Source organism: Pinus tabuliformis, chromosome 4_2 (genome assembly GCF_031772625.1).
Source record: "Pinus tabuliformis cultivar Carrire ecotype Pingquan chromosome 4_2, CPIR1, whole genome shotgun sequence".
NCBI classification, from domain to species: domain Eukaryota; kingdom Viridiplantae; phylum Streptophyta; class Pinopsida; order Pinales; family Pinaceae; genus Pinus; species Pinus tabuliformis.
Genome location: NC_142304.1, coordinates 557,207,180 through 557,224,410, shown reverse-complemented (window position 1 = coordinate 557,224,410; position 17,231 = coordinate 557,207,180). Strand labels below are relative to the sequence as shown.

Genomic DNA, 17,231 nt, shown 5'->3' with positions numbered 1-17,231 from the left:
CCTCTCATCTGGCCAATTGTTGAAGGATGTGTAACTAGGTTTGGTCTTTATAATGAAAAGATCTTTGTAAATGATGAAATAAAAAGAATAAAATTATTTTTCTATGCCTTGCTGCATGGGTTTCATGAGAAAGAAGTTAATTTATTAGTGGCTCCCATTGAGAGCCTTAGGATTTATTATTAAATCAAAGAGTCAAAGTCATGAGGAGCTCTTCTTGAGCATATATGAAATGTATATGAGTCAACCTAGTGTCTAGATCAGCCCTCCAAGACAAGCACAATCCTCTTGAAAAAGACGACCATCAAAACGATGTAAAATGTAGTCATGTCAGCCTCAAAATGTATATAAATATCAAGTCGGCTCACATTTGGAGACACATCCTTTTGGTGGACATGTCGGCTCAAATACAAGGACAAACAATTATATAAAGGAGCTTGTACCCTTGCATTTAGACAGTGACATCTTCGCATACATCTCTGAAATCTAGGACAAAGTACAGTGGTATAGGAAACTCGGATAAGGACAATAGTTCAGTGTTTCGGATGGAGAGGGATCCCAGTGGTTTTCGGACAGGTATTACAAAGGCACACACTCTCGGCATAGTTGTGACAAGACAGATCTCGATGCAAGGAGAACATATTCAGTCTCGATGGAGATATCAGTACAAGAAGAAAAACACAATCACATTCTTGGCATAATTATTATGATGGGGATCTCAGTGATACTCTCTCGGCATACTTCTAGATGTTGTCATAAGTCTCAGTATATTTTTGATGAGGTTGTCTACTGTCTCATAATCATGATCTTCATGGAAGATCATCAACACTCTTATATGTACATGTCTCAGTATAAGATCTCGTTGTTATGATCTCTATGAATGTGCAGTAGTGTTGCAACAATAGTGATCTCAGTGATGACCTTGATAGTGCAACAGTAATGAAGACCTCAGTGAAGCAACAGTGATGATGATGAACTCAACATTGACAAAGAAGAGGATTGGTGTCTTGGTCTTGGAGTGGCTTAATAGGTCAAGGGTCATGGTCTTGGTATTCGTCAATTGGAATCTCTATAAGAAGAATTTTGTACAAGTTTTCCTCTCAAAGAGTGATAGGTTTTGGCCTTGGCAGAAAGCCAACATCTTGTGTTCTTGCCTCTTTGTTTTGGTAGTTATTTGATGAACTAAAGAAGACACACTCTAACAATAACAAGTGAAGATTGGAATAAGAAGAAAAATTTAAAAACACCTCACAAACAGTTATGATGACTAGAAGAATCTCATTAACTCTAATTGCCCTAGATTCTTCAACACTAATGAGTTGGGAAACGTGGATAGGGACTATAGCACTATCAATGGACGCATCGTGTAGTGTCGTACTCTCTATGTCTAGGATGCATGGTGTCCAACAACTTGATCTGGGATCAAGACAAACATTTGTCAGTGGAGAGTGGTAAGGTCTTGTGACTCACTCTCGATCGATTCTTCTTCATTATTCATATCAGTTTTCAACAGAACAAAGATGAGATGAGACATAGAGATGGTACATGACGACAGGATGGCATGAGGATCGATGATTTGGAGGTGGAATTCTCCCTAGTTGAGAGGGTGTGTTAAAATTGGCAACTAGGGCCAAATTCCACCTTGGGACAACTCATTTGATGGAGATGATGATTGCATTAAATTCCTCTTTTCAAGAGGACCAAATTTGATATAAAGAACATCATATTTGGACAAGCAAAAGTGTGATTTTGAATTTATTTCCACACAGGTGCAAATTGTTCAGGTCAGCCACATCATCATGTAGCCTCATGAATCACAATAGACACGACTCTTCACCCTCAACGACTTATATAAATACAAGTGACCTCTCACCTCATTTGGCATCATCATCACACGCACATTCTCTCTCCTTCCCTCATTCGTTCGTATAACATTGGGCATTCTCTCTCTCACTCGTGTGGCATGTCACCCACCATTTTGTGGGTGACATCCCTAGGAGAATTTGTTTCTCCAAGATGGTCCTCAGTCAAAAGCCAGCAGCCCCTTGCAGCCACCAACTAGCTCATTGTGCCATTTCTCTGCCACCACAGCCATCCATGTGGTCCCTCACCCATCTGCCATGATGGTATGTTTAAAGGTGGGCCTCTTGAACCTAAAGGTATGCCTTGTCATTTGGTAATTGAGTATCGTAGTTTGGTCATCCTAAACACTTTTGGGCATGGATTAAAGGGGGATTCGACAAAAAGAATGGGTTGGGTTTGTGCTCTTGTCCCCTAGATCCCTTTTGGATATTAACCTTGGATTCTAGTCCCGTGGGATCTCTTTTATTGACCATTCGGCTTTAGGGACGGTATTTCACGGGAAACCTTGATTTTGGTTGTGTGGTCCTGCTCCCTCATCTGCACATATTATCCCCTTCCCACTCATTATTACCCCACTCATCATTTCTCCAACCTAGGTCCACATAGGGCTAGTCCTCCCCTTCCCCTTGCCCACATGGGTCAGACCTGGAACGATGAGCGGAAGGTTGATGCAGCTAAAACGCAAAGTAAAAGCATAATTGGCCACGTTCAACAAGAAAATGCACCACAAAATGCAAAAGATGGTCAGGACAAACACATTTAGCGCGTGGGCAAAAGCCAATACATGAGTTCTACCCCATCATCATGGCCATCACCCTGGATCCTACAGGTCCTATGAGCCTCCTTCATCATATAGGAACCCATGATTATCCCAACCACTAGTGCGCAATGAACCGCCCTACCTTAAAAGGGGGTATCCACTGCCACCTCTCACACATCATGCTCCTACCCCTTGAACCCTGAGCAGCTAATTAAAGAAAAATCATGAAAAGGAAAAAGGCATATAAATAAGGGTGGAAAAGTCAAGGTTGGGGCACCTCATGTTCCACGATTGCTCCCTCCTATACATTATATACCTAAGTGTGGGTTTCCCTTTATTAGCTACCCATATACCCCAGCATGTGGCCGAGAGCTGCCCCTTCTCATCCCCAATTCCATTCACCTCTTTATCACATATCACCACTTTTTAAAGGATGTAACTTGGACATATTATCCCCTTTAGAAGTAGAAACCACTTAATAGGATACTTGTTTAACCCCATTTGGAGTTTGGAGGCATTAGCACATGTCAAAGCCCATTATCGAATGGCAGGCCATTATGAAGTCCCCAACTGTGGTCCATGGTTTGTAAGCTCTTTTACTCGATTTCTTTAATGACTTGTTGTGTTGGAGGGCTAGAGGACACATTGGATCTTATGCAGGATTGCAGGTGGTCTCCATCATGGGTTTGGTCTCCCTATATGGGTCCTAACCCTCCATAGGGCTACATTGTGACATGTAGGGTGTGTGTTAAGAGACATGGGCCTCCACGACAGTAGACAACACTCCATGGATCCCCAGAGATGTTCAGAGATTGGCTCGAGATCCAGCTATTGGACAAGGAAGATGCACCTGGTTCACCTTTGCCCAGCCAGCCCCACAGATCTACCATGCACTTTGCAGCTGACCCGGGACTTGTAGGATGATATGGCATCACCTACACCATCATCGGAGCCCTTACAGATGGTCTATAGGCATCTTCAACTCATTTGGAGACCCATCACTGTATTATTGTGTGCCCACACCCACTGGGAGCACCACAGGTTTATTGTTTGGAGAACAAAGGGCCACCCCCTTGTCCATCACTCTTGAGGGTCTTATTCTTCATTATGGCACCTATGGACCTCATTAGGCTTCTTGGACATCCCTACGACATTTAGTGTTTATCATTTGACTTCTTGAGAGGCTTATTATTTCATTTATGAGCTAGTTTGGTGGGCTTGTCACCAAAAGTTAGGTTATTAGCACATTATTTTATTTTTGGGGCTTATATAGGCCTAAGAGACTAATTTGAACTCCTCATTAGTGTATAAATACAAGTGAGATGAGTTCATTTTCTCATCATCACTTTGGATTGGATCACTCCTCTTTAGGGAATTTCACACTTTATCTAGGATGAAGAATTGGAGCATGGATGAAATTTGATGTATGGATTGGGTTATCTTATCTTGGAGCTTCTTTATTATCAAATTGATGATGGTTGGATATGTTCTCTTACATAAGTACACACATTTAATGCTATTCTTGATTTACTTTGTCGTATGCATTGATTAGGATTTTCGCTATACTAGGGCTAATTGTTGCATTGCATAATTGCAAAATTGTGAATTATTGTTTCTATATAGCATCTCTTAATGTATGGGCCATGTATGTTGAATGAAATCTCCTAGGGATAATTCTACCATTGAATTTATCTTGATAAGCCATCTCTTTTTGTAAAGCGAAGTATAAAAGTTGTGAGGTCACTTCTTCTTGCCCTCTAGGCCAAGAGAAGTAGTCCTTAAGGCCTCCTTGATTCAGATACGAAGTTCTTTCTCATCATTCTCCTAGGCTGCATTCTCCCCAAGGGATTAAGGCATTGATCCTCCAATAGGTGATAACTCAAAGAACATTTTTTCTCCACATTTCCCTCTCTTCTAGGTCTAGCCAAGTTGGGTCACGTAGGGCATCACTTTCCCGACAAAATAGCCCAAGAAAAAGTTCGATCTCCTAGCCTCTACTGCGCTGGTGTGCCTTCAAGGCCTCCCCAATTTTGAAGCCATTCCGACAGTGGAGTTGTGAGATAACCCAAGCCATAGCTGGGGACACGAAACATGTGCTTTGTTCCCCATACGACATTATTGATATATAATTTGGCGACTCCATTGGAGGAATGAAGTCCTAGTTCCTCATTGAACTTCAAAGTCAATGCTTGTAGGGTGAAGCAAGCATTTGTGAAGGCATTTTAATTCACCCTAGCGACTCCATTGGAGGAATGAAGTCCTAGTTCCTCATTGAACTTCAAAGTCAATGCTTGTAGGGTGAAGCAAGCATTTGTGAAGGTATTTTAATTCACCCTTGCGACTCCATTTTGGCATTATATGCAAGATCATGAAAAATGGCTAAAGAAAGTATCCACAGCATTAGCCCTGAAGAAGAACAATACCTATGGGAAAGATTAGATTCGTGGTTTGAGCTTTGTGATAACAGGAGCAAGTCAAACCTCGACATCATAAGGCAGGAGTATGAAGAAGGCCCCACATATTATCTCTTCTTGGAGCTTGCCTATTATACTGGTGCATTTAATTCCTTGTCTCACAAGATCAAAGAAAAATATGGCTCATTACCAAATGAGGATTTGGATGACGAGGATGACCAACAAAATGAGGATGATGAGCAAACAGTTGTTATGGAATTGAGGGCCAATAGTAGAGAAGAGAAAGATATCTCCTCTGAGGATGACGAAGAGTTGGATCTTGAAAGCCTCCAAATCACACAAGAAAGAATGGTTGAATATAGTAGGTCATGCAGGGGGTTGGTAAGGGAATGTAATTCTAATGAAGTATTATCCTGTTTATATGATGAAGAGGTGAAGTTTCATAAGATGAAATGTGAATATAAAGAGAACCCTACTAATGCCCTCCTCCTAGAAGCATATTACCAAAATCATGTAACAAATATGTTAGCCATTATTGTTCAAGAGAAGAGAGAAGAAGAGAAGTCTCGCTTGTCAACCAACCAAGATGAAGATGACCTTGAGGATCTCGGTGATGAGCAGGAAGATGAGTCCTCGTTGTGGCAGCAAAATGGCCAGAGTGATTTTGAGAGCACATGTGTTGAGGAGAATGAGGCTATGGAAAGTGAGGCCAAGACTGACCTTACCTCTCTCAAGGGTATCACTCCTGATGACTCTCCTTTTGAGAACCTTGAGGAAGGTAATCCCATGAGCTCCTTGGAGGATGACATTGGAGACTATTTCCGCATTGAAAAGGAGAAATGGGAGATGAGGTTCAGATTTGTTTTCCCTTTATCCTGAGCATTATTTGCAATGACATATCCATCGTACCCTTGGGAAGGAGAATTATTATTTTCCCTTGCATAAAGAAGGACAATCTGAAGTGATTGATTCTCCTGTTAATGAAAACCCAACCTTTGATGCTTATAATGAGGAAATCAATGAGGCTTCTACATACCCACCATATGATTATATATTCAAATCACTTGAGCCTTTAGATTATGGGGAAGGAAAACCCTTTGAATATGACACTTCACCCTCCCCTTTGCCTTTCCCTCTTGTGCATCATCTTGAGTCTTCCTCAAGTAAGTCCCTCGTCCCTTTTGCTATGGCCTCGAGTGACCATGCCCCTTTCCCCTTTCTGAATATGGTGTCAAGGAAGATCCCTTTATTGAATATACTTCATCCTCTTTGACTCACCCGTAGGGTTTTGATCACTCCATGACCTCCCCTCTCTGATGTGACCATCACACTGAGAAACCTATTTGTTGCACTCCTTTCTCTCACCCCTCGTTCCCCTCTCATCACAATCGTGTGACATCTTCAAAGCATGATATTACATGCAATGATCGTGATGAGGAATTCTTGAGAGTGATCTTTCATTCCACCATTGCATACTTAGAGGGAAAGTCTTGCACTTCTAGATTGGCTTATTCTCCTTCTCCTAGGGCTTCTTGTCACCTCGAATGGAGATCATATTTTCCCACCTCCCACCTGCTTCATCCTCCATATAAATGTATCTGCATCCACTTCGGGCTTTGCTATATGAGTAGTCATATTGGCAAGCATATGTATATTGATATGATGAAATGTTGGTTGCACTGGCTTTATAATTACACTTAGCATTAGCATTATTATATGCATGCTTGAGTAAGATGCATTGCATGTTGATTTTGCATTAGAACTAATATCATATGATATTTCTCATGGTAGAGGATGCATTTTTGCATATTTATTTTTTTGTTGATTTTTATGGCCTAACATTAAGCATGTGCGATCATGAAATGTCGCAAAAGCATGTTGCCCCGTATTCTTCATCTATTATATGTGCAGGAAATAGGTCTACGATAACCAAGAGATTTTTGGAGTTCTCGTGACCTCCTATTCGAGTAGCTTTGTCCACTTCTTTGAGAGATCACATCCTAGTTAGAGCCAAATGTTACCCACCATTTTGGGGGTGATATCCCTAGGAGAATATTTTTCTCCAAGATGGTCCTCAATCGGTAGCCCTTTGTAGGCACCAACTAGCTCATTGTGCCATTTCTTCGCCACTTGAGCCAGCCACGTGGTCCCTCCCCCATCTGCCATGATCATATGTTTGAAGGTGGGCCTCCTAAACCTAAAGGTATGCCTTGTCATTTGGTAATTAGGTATTGTAGTTTGCTTATCATGGACAATTTTGGGCATGGATTAACAGGGGGATTCAACGGAAAGAATGGGTTAGGTGTGCTCTTGTCCCCTAGAACCCTTTTGGATATTAACCTTGGATTCTAGTCTCGTAGGATCTCTTTTATTGACCATTCAACTTTAGAGATGGTATTTCACGGGAAACCTTGATTTTGATTGCGTGCTCCTCTCCCTCATCATATATATTACCCCCTTCCCACTCATTATTACCCCATTCATCATTTCTCCCACCTGGATCCACATTCTTCCGCTAGGTCCACATAGGGCTAGCTCTCCCCTTCCCCTTGCCCACACCATGGGTTAGAACTGGAATGATGCCCCGGAGGTTGACATAGCTAAAAAGATAAGTAAAAGCATAATTGGCCACGTTCAACAGGAAAATGCACCACAAAATGCAAAAGACCATTGGGACAAACATTTAGCACGTGGGAAAAAGCCAATACATGAGCTCTACCCCATCATCATGGACATCACCCTGGTTCCTACACATTCTATGAGCCTCCTTCATCATATAGGAACCCATGATTGTCCCAACCCCTAGTGGGCAATGAACCGCCCTACCTAAAAAGGGGGTATCCACGGCCACATCTCACACATCATGCTCCTACCCCTTGAGCACCGAGCAGTTAATTAAAGAAAAATCATGAAAAGGCAAAAGGCATATAAAGAAGGGTGGAAAAATCAAGGTCGAGGCACATCATGTACTGCAATTGCTCCCTCCTATACATTATATACCCAAATGTGGGCTTCGCTTTTATTAGCTACCCTTGTACCCTAGCATGTGGCCCAAGGTTGCCCCCTCTCGTCCCGTACTCCAGTCACCTCTTTATCACATACCATCACCTTTTAAAGGATGTCCCTTGGACATATTGTCCCCTTTAGAAGTAAAACCACCTAATAGGATACATGGTTAACCCCATTTCGAGTTTGGAGACATTAGCACATGCCAAAGCCCATTATGAAAGGGCAAGCCACTATGAAGTCCCATGTCCCCACCTGTGGTCCATGGTTTGTAAGCTTTTTTACTCTATTTCTTTAATGACTTGTGCTGAAAGGCTAGGGGGCGCATTGGATCTTATGCAGGTGGTCTCCATCTTCGGTTTTCTCTTCCTATACGGGGTCTTAACCCTCTAGAGGGCTACATTGGCACATGTAGGGTGCGTGTTGAGAGCCATGGGGCTCCACAGCAGTAGACAGCACTCCATGGAGCCCCAGAGATGTTCAAAGATTGGCTCGAGATCCATCTATTGGACGAGGAAGATGCACATGGTTCACCTTTGCCCAGCTAGCCCCATAGATGTAACATGCACTTGGCAGTTGACCCAGGGCTTGTAGGATGATATGGCATAACCTACACCATCATCGGAGCCGTTACAGATGGTCTATAGGTATCCTCTACTCATTTGGAGACCCATGAGGTTTATTGTGCCCCCACACCCATTGGGAGCACCACAGGTTTATTGCTTGGAGAATAAGGGACCACCCCCTTGTCCATCACTTTTGAGGGTCCTATTCTTCATTATGGCACCTATGGACCTTATCAGACCTCTTGGAGGGCCCTACAACATCTATTGTTTATCAATTGACCTCTTGAGAGGTTTATTACTTCATTTATCAGCCAGTTTGGTGGGCTTGTCACCAAAAAGTTAGTTTATTAACACATTATTTTATTTTCGGGGCTTACATAGGCCTAAGAAACTAATTCGAACTCCTCATTGGTGTATAAATACAAGTGAAAGGAGTTCATTTTCTCATTATCACTTTGGATTGGATCACTCCTCTTTAGAATATTTCGCACTTTTTCAGGGATGAGGAATTGGAGCATGGATGAATTTTGATGTTTGGATTGAGTTATCTTATATTGGAGCTTCTTTATTATCAAATTGTTGATGGTTGGATATGTTCTCTTACATGTAAGTACACACATTTAATGTTATTCTTGTTTTACTTTGTCATATGCATTGAATGGGATTTTCGCTATGCTAGGGCTAATTGATGCATTGCATAATTGCGAAATTGTGGAATTATTGTTTCTATATAGCATCTCTCAATGTATGGGCGATGTATGGAATCGCTGTGAGATGCACACGCGCTCCTCTGCTCCCGCCACCGTCTGAATCTTGATCGCTCCTCCGCCGCTTGGATGGCCCCTCCAGATGCGCCTCCAGAGGAGGCCGTGCTTCAACACGCATTCTCAGCACTGATCAAATCTTTGCCTGCTCAGCGTGCTCGCCCATCAATATCCAAATTTGTGAAAAAAATTGAGGGGTTACAGGAAGTCTCTCTTCCTCCTTCCTTGCCCAGAAAAGCTGCTCTTGCCTTGGCGGGAAAAGGACTAATAGGGCAATTTACAAGTCTCTGGCCCTCCCCAAAAACCGTTCAGAGGTGGGTTGAGAGGAACTGGACTGATAAAATCCAAGGAAATTTTTCTATCAGGTTTTGTGGAAAGGGCTACTTCACATTTCATTTTGAGACTAAGGAAGACGAGGATTTAATCTTCCGCAATGGACCTTACTTCATGGATTCCAGAGGTCTGTACTTAAACAAATGGACTCCGGATTTCGACCCGGAGCTTGACATCCCTAATGCGGTTCCTGTATGGGTTCGCCTTCCTCATCTCCCCTTGCATTGCTGGGGAGACGAATCAGTTCGTGCTATTGGGAACGCTGTCGGGAATTACATAGACCGAAGTGAGCCGAGAGACAACATGCAGGCTTGTGCTCGTATCTGCGTCGAAGTTGACTTGGGTAGAGGCCTTCTAGAAGCTATTAAACTCAAAGTCGACCACTGGACGCACATTCAGCAGCTCGACTATGAACAGATTCCCTTCAAGTGCAAGGTATGTCACGAATACGGACACTTTGCTAACCGTTGCACTAAGATCTCTAATGTTGATAATACCCCGCAAGAAGAGCAATGGGAACCTGTCAAAAAAAAAATCAGCCCCTAGTCATAAATCTCCCATGGATGTTGGTACCTCTTCCCAGCCCTCCCCCATCTCTCCAACCTCATCTCCCCCGCCTTCATTCCCTCTTCCCTCTTCCTCCCAGCCATCCCAGTCCTCTGTCCGCCAGTTAAATCCGCTCCTTTCCTTGCCTTCCTCCAACCCTTTTCATGCCCTCTCCCTTCCTGAGGAATCCCCTACCCCCTCGTCTCAACCTAAGCCTCCCTCTTCTCCCCTTCCCCTGATCATCTCCCCTGCCCTCCCATCTGATCCTCCCCCTCTTAGAATCACCTGAAGCAATTCCAAGGAACATGGATCCACTATAGACGGTCAAAAGAAGCCTGGAAGAAAGTCTTCCAAACAGCACACGGACGAGAATGCGCAAAAGGACATAGCACTAGGACTCCAAAATCCTATAGAATCATATATACAAGGAGAAATAGACAAAGACGCAGCAAGCAAAGATAAAGGAGGGAGAGCAACTCCTCGAATCTCACTGTTGAAATGATTAAAATTCTCTCATGGAATCACTCCAAAACCAATGCCTTAAAGGATCTTATAAACCAAGAAAAGCCAGCTATTGTACTATTACAAGAAACAAAGCAGAGGCAGTCTGAAATCAACAAGGCCATTGAATACCATAAGCATTATAAAGGAAGTATAAGTGATTCCAAAGGGGCCTCAGGCGGAATCGCTACACTTTGGCGTCAGGACGAGTGGAACTATGCAACAAAAGTAATAGATCAGCATTGGGTTAAGACAGTGTTACAAAACAATATGAGTGGACAGCAGATTGTAATTTACAATGTCTATGCCCCTAACCATTACAGGGACAAAGAAGTTTGCTGGGATTCCCTCAGCCAAAATATAGAAGAAGAAGACAGCAGAAACATCATTGTCGGGGGCAACTTAAATCTAATTTTACATGCCAATGAAAAACGTGGAGGGAGCTTCATGCCAGACCCCTTCAGAAACCAGCTGGAAAATATAATGCAACAAGGAGATCTTGTCGATGTCATCCCAAAAAATCGTAAATACACATGGAGTAATCGCAGATTAGGCAGCAGTAATATTATGGAGCGGCTTGATCGTTTTCTGGTAAATATTTCTCTTCTATCCACCTTTTCAACTGTTAGCGCCACCATTCTTCCATTTGCTACCTTTGATCATTTCCCTATTACTTTAGCTCTTGAATCTCACAATCTTCTAGGCCCTCTTCCCTTTAAATACAATCATATATGGAATGACTATCAAGGAGTCAAAGATCTGGTCCAGCAAACATGGCGTCAGCATGTTGAAGGGTCTCCATGCTTTATATGGGAAAGAAAGCTAAAAAATGTGAAAAATGTGCTCAAGAATTGGGCTAAAATGCAGTACAAAGAGCCAAAAGAAAAGCAACGAGAGGTGAAAGCCAAAATTGAAGACCTACACTATGCAATAGAAAAACAAGAGTATCAACAAGCTGAAAAGACTCAAGAAGAAGGTTCATAGAAAAACAAGAGTATCAACAAGCTGAAAAGACTCAAGAAGAAAACCTTTACAATCAGCTACGCGGCATTAGAAGGGAAGAGGAAGAAAAATGGCGTATGAAATCTAGGCAGACTTGGCTGAAAAGTGGAGATAAGAACACAGCCTTCTTCCATAAACAGGCCACTGTTCGACAAATAAGAAACAATATAACAACCATCATAGATAGCGCAGGGACTCAACACAGTGATCAGACAGCCATCAAAAGCGCTGCTTCAGACCATTTCAAAGAGCTTTTAACTGAAACAGGTGAGGAAGAAAGCTACGCTGACCTCTTGCAGCATTTTCCAATGAAGATTTCAGCAGAATTAAATGAAAGGTTGGCAGAAGAAATAAAAGATGAAGAAATCAAGGAAGCAATTTGGTGCCTCCAGCCAGACAAGGCGCCAGGGCCGGATGGCTTCTCTATTTGTTTTTACAGAGAATATTGGGAAATGATAAAAAAGGACCTCATTAAATATTTCAAATGGATACAGAGGAAGATCAAAATAGGAGGATACACGAACTCAACTCATCCAGCTCTCATCCCAAAGGAGAACTGCCTTTCCAAATTTACCCGCTTCAGACCAATATCATTATGTAATTCTTCCTACAAAATCTTCACTAAAGTCCTTGCTTCTCGTCTCAAACCTCTCCTGCCAATGTTAATTTCTGAAAACCAAGGAGGCTTTATGGCTAACAGACAAATCTCAGACTCTATCCTCTTAGTACAGGAAGCCATTCATTCAAGCCATTCGAGGAATGAAAAAGGCTTCATTTTGAAATTGGATTTGGCAAATGCCTTTGATAGGGTACGACATTCCTTTCTATTTGCAGTTCTTCAGAAAATGGGATTCTCCTCTGCCTTTATAGAAATTATAAGAACTTGTATCTCTGGGCCTTGGATCGCTCCTCTTATCAATGGCAGACCTGGGCCTTCCTTTCGATCCTCAAGAGGCCTACGGCAAGGTTGTCCTTTATCACCCTATCTTTTCCTCCTAATGGCAGAATCCTTCAGTTGTGCTCTTGACCATAAGCGCCAGGCAGGCCTCATCACTAGTATTAAGTTCGAATATGGAGTGAAAAACATAAACCACTCCCAATTTTCCGATGACACCATGCTGCTAGGAGGGGCAACCACAATCATAGCTCGAAGATTCAAATCCTTATTAGACAAATTCATGACTTACTCAGGGGGACTGATAAATAACCTCAAAAGCTATATTTATGGATGGAATGCCTCAGCTCACACTCTCCAAAGCATTGCCAACATCTTTGGTGTTCCTTGCAAGTTAAATTGGGACCACTTCAGCTACCTGGGAATGCCTGTGAGTATAGGGAAAACTCGGGCTGATGTTTGGGAAACAACTCTAGACAAAATGAAAAGAAAAGTCCAAAAATGGGGAACTTCTTGGCTCAACCCAGCTGGTAGACTGGTGCTCCTCAAATCGGGTCTTTCCTCTCTTCCCCTTTATCAATTTTCTCTTACTCAAGCTCCAGCTTCTTTCCTCAGCAAAATGGACAGTGTTCTCAGATTCTTCCTTTGGCAGGGGGGAAAAAATGAGAGGAAAAAATTCAACTTGGTAGGATGGAAACAAGTCATTCAGAGCCAAGAGAAAGGAGGTCTCCGCATTCGATCTCCATCTCTCACAAATTTAGCCTTTGGGGGAAAATTAGTCTGGAGACTAACTGAAGGACAATCAGCCTGGTGGAAAAAAGTTTTGGAGGCAAAATACATCAGGCAACCACGACAGCATCTTCTCACAGTCGAAATACCCAACAGAAATTGCTCAAAGATTTGGAAACTTTGTAAAAAAGCCATCTCATTTATGGCTCAAAACGTCTCCAAGGTGCCAAAAGGAGGCAGGGAAATCAACATCGGCGCTGACAAAATTATGGGGAATCCACTGCTCAACAGTCACCTAGGTATGGCTGCAATAATATATTTTCTTCAAAGCAAAGGAATTTGCAACCTAGACCAAATTTCTCAATGGGACGCAACAACCCATTCTTGGAAGGGTTGGAAATTTCCTCCCATACTTCAACGCCTCAAAGAGAACTTCGACAATTTCTGCAAACACCTTCACAGCATTGCTCCCACTCTAAAAAATGACAAGGACGCATTTAGATGGGACCCCACTGGCACCAGCTATTCAACTCAAGCAGTTTATGACTATTTATGCAACAAAGACTATCCGGCTCCAGCATGGCTGCATAGGAAAACGGTGTGGAAAGCAGAAGCAATTCCAAAGGTGAAATTTTTCATGTGGACCCTTTTAAAAGGGAAAACTCTCACTGCAGAGAGCCTTAAAAAAAGAGGCATTGCTGGCCCTTCCAGATGCCCTAACTGCCAAGAAGCAGAAGAGTCTATTCAACATCTATTTATCTCTTGCCCCTTTGCATTTTCTTGTTGGAACAGCATTAATCCTTCCGTATCTCTCTTCTGGAAGTCTCAACTATCCATTGAAGAAGTTCTTAACAACTGGAGAAAAAATTACCCCTGGCAACCCATGAAAAATAACCCTGCCAAGCGAGTGTGGGATGCCCTCCCTCTGGCCCTTTTATGGAGGATCTGGCTTGCTCGGAACAGCAAGATATTCAAAGACAAAGAGACACCAATAAGGCATTTATGTAACAAGGCCAAAAGCCTGGCAATCGAAACAATCGCATCCAAGATCACAAAAAAAGTGGATATTACAAGTCTTTGGACAGAGGAAAAAGAATTCATAGGGAGCATGATAGACAGGCCTAGCATCCTTCCAGCTATGAAAACCTATAGCAATCTGGGCAGCACTCACAGCCACAGATTGAAAATTCGATTAAAACAGGGTGACTTCAGCAACTGGCTCCGCTCATGCAACACCCACTCCTTGTTCTTTGACGGCGCCTCCAAATCAAACCCGGGAGCAGGGGGCGTCATCTTCAATCCCAATGGTGAGCCCTTAGTATCCTTTGAATGGGGACTAGGTATTCTTTCAAATAACAGAGCTGAGGCTCTGGCTCTCTACCAAGGTATTCTGTAATTACAGGCTCAGGGAATCCAGAAAGCCATGATCTTCGGCGATTCTGCCATCATTATAAATTTAGTGACCAGCAAGAGGGAAGCCTCTAATATCTTCTTGCAGCAAACCATTAGCAGATGTCAAGTCTCGATCAACCAAGCGCAGGATTTTCAACTCTACCATATCCTCCATTCTATTAACCAGGACGCTGATCCTTTGATCCTTTGATACTTTGATCCTTTCCCCTTGTCTGGGTTAAGAACATCATTGGTTGCTAAACGCTAGGAGGACAAATTTGACTTTGACCTTCCAAGGAGAGTTTGACATTGATCTTTTTGGGAGATTATCTATTTGGGCAGGCCACATCTTTTGGCGCAGAAATTGAGATATTTTGAGCACTTTGACCGCAGACCAAATTTGCAGGTTGACTGCAGATTTCAAGACAGCAGTTTGACCATGTTTGACTGTTGACTTTTTCACTGTTTTGGGCTTACTTTGACCTCCTGATCAGGCCAAGTTTGACTGGGGAAGACCGAGCTGTTTTGAGGACATTCTATTGCTGCTTTGACCAGCGTTGACTTTCTGGTTAGGGCTGTTGACTGCTGCAGAAAATTGCAGATTTGACAGGGTTGTTTTAACAGTGATTTGGCAAGTCAATTTTGACTTTGACTCTTGTATTTGCACTCACTCTCTCTGCTGAACATTTGATATAATAATAAGAAGATTTGATCAAAGGGTTTTCCCCATCTTGGGGTTTTTCCCTGGCATCCGCCAAATCTGGTGTTCTCTTGTCTTGGCTTGTCTTCTGCATATTGTTTCATGTTCTATCTACTTTTACTGTCAATGTGATTGTTATTGAAAACCTAAATTGGTAATTGGCATTGGGCTGCAAAAGGAACATTGAAGTAATTGTGCTAAGCATAGAACATACCATTGTGATCTAAATTTAACAACTGCCCTAATGAATTTTTCAACATATAATGCTTGGCAAGGTGTCACAATCTGATTAACACTCAATGATATGTCAGTTCTGCCATTTTAGTAACATTTTGTGGATTATTTTATGCATTGCGACTTGTGTTCATGGAAATCATAAATTGCAGTTAAATGGAAGCTTGAAGGAGTGCCAACATCCCTGTTTTCTGGACACTTTATTTCACTTATGATAATGTAAATCTGGCCTGGCATATTTGAATAATAAATATACTTATGTTGCTACATAGAAGAAAAAGAATTAACGGAAATTATGATAAAAATATTCATAGAAGAAACATTTTAACATTTTCTTAGCAAGCAGGAAAAGAAATTGTTTTGATGTATAGGGTTTTATGCATGATGAAACTGCATTTGTGAGATGAAATCAGTGTTTTTGAAGCATTAGCAGCAGAGAAATTGTTAAAAAAAAATTATGACGTTATCTTCTTATTTTGATTCACAGTGTGGAGATTCCTCATGATTTGTAGGCAATGCCAAATTGAAAAATAAAAGCACATTCTGGCATCTTTTACTGATTTTAATGAAAAACCAGCTTATTTAAGGATAAAGAAATGGTTGCTATACTTTTGGAAACGATCATTGAATTGCAAGACACCAAGGGTATTATTTTATTATTTTCATTTTGTAAATACCATAACTCTTCAAATGCAGTAAAGAGATTTGGGTTTTAAATATTAAAAACGACTGCTATCACAAATGGATTTGGCTATGGAAAAGCTTCTTGCACATTTTAACTTTTGTAATCGTCCAATTTACAGTTTACTCTGAAAGAATAACAGATGCACTTGGTTGCCCAAAATCACAACCCCAGATTACCAGTAGCCAGATTGAAAAAATACAAATAGAAAACGTACCGTGAACTTGGGGAGGCGAATTTTATAAACATCAACCAGCTCCATCATGAGATCGAACAAATTAGAGAAAGGACTATCCAACACCATCCCAGCAATTGATGGATCCTCTGCTCCATAAAGAAGGCTGCAACATAACAAAGCTTTAGAGACGATACAATCCACTTACTAAGCAGAAATTTGGATAACCCGCACTATCCAATATAGACTTGTATCAAATAATGTTATAATGTAATAAACATATATAAGTCATTGTGTACTTGCAGTCATTTAATGGCCATGTTGCGCAAGTCATCTGAATCTCACTGACCCATAGGACTCATGCTGTGCAGATCCATATCATCCCTTAGACGAGTGGATGTAACAAGCAACTTCACATTATCTTTTAGTGTGTACGTGATTATGTATGTATTTTACCTGATCTATTATCTCCAATATATAATCTAAAAATTATAATGTATACTAGTGTTGCAAACATCTCCGTCTTCTGCCAATTTTTCAGGGGTTTCCAAGTTTTTCAGGTCCAATTCTATGTTGGCCTATTTTTTTCTGATTATTTTCCCTTTTTTCCTCATTTTGCGGATTCCAGACTTAATGACACCTGCTTATTTTTGTTGATGTTGAGTATTACAA

The 17,231-nt window shown here is 41.7% G+C and overlaps 1 protein-coding gene across 1 annotated transcript in view; it reads right to left on the bottom strand.

Moving 5' to 3' along the window:
* Positions 1–17,231, bottom strand: part of LOC149170475 (uncharacterized) — a 169,995-nt gene that overhangs the window by 64,868 nt on the left and 87,896 nt on the right. Inside the window, exon 6 of the mRNA XM_089423910.1 lies at positions 16,602–16,725. Coding sequence (XP_089280036.1) covers positions 16,602–16,725 — 124 coding nt within the window. The remainder of the gene's footprint in view (positions 1–16,601; positions 16,726–17,231) is intronic.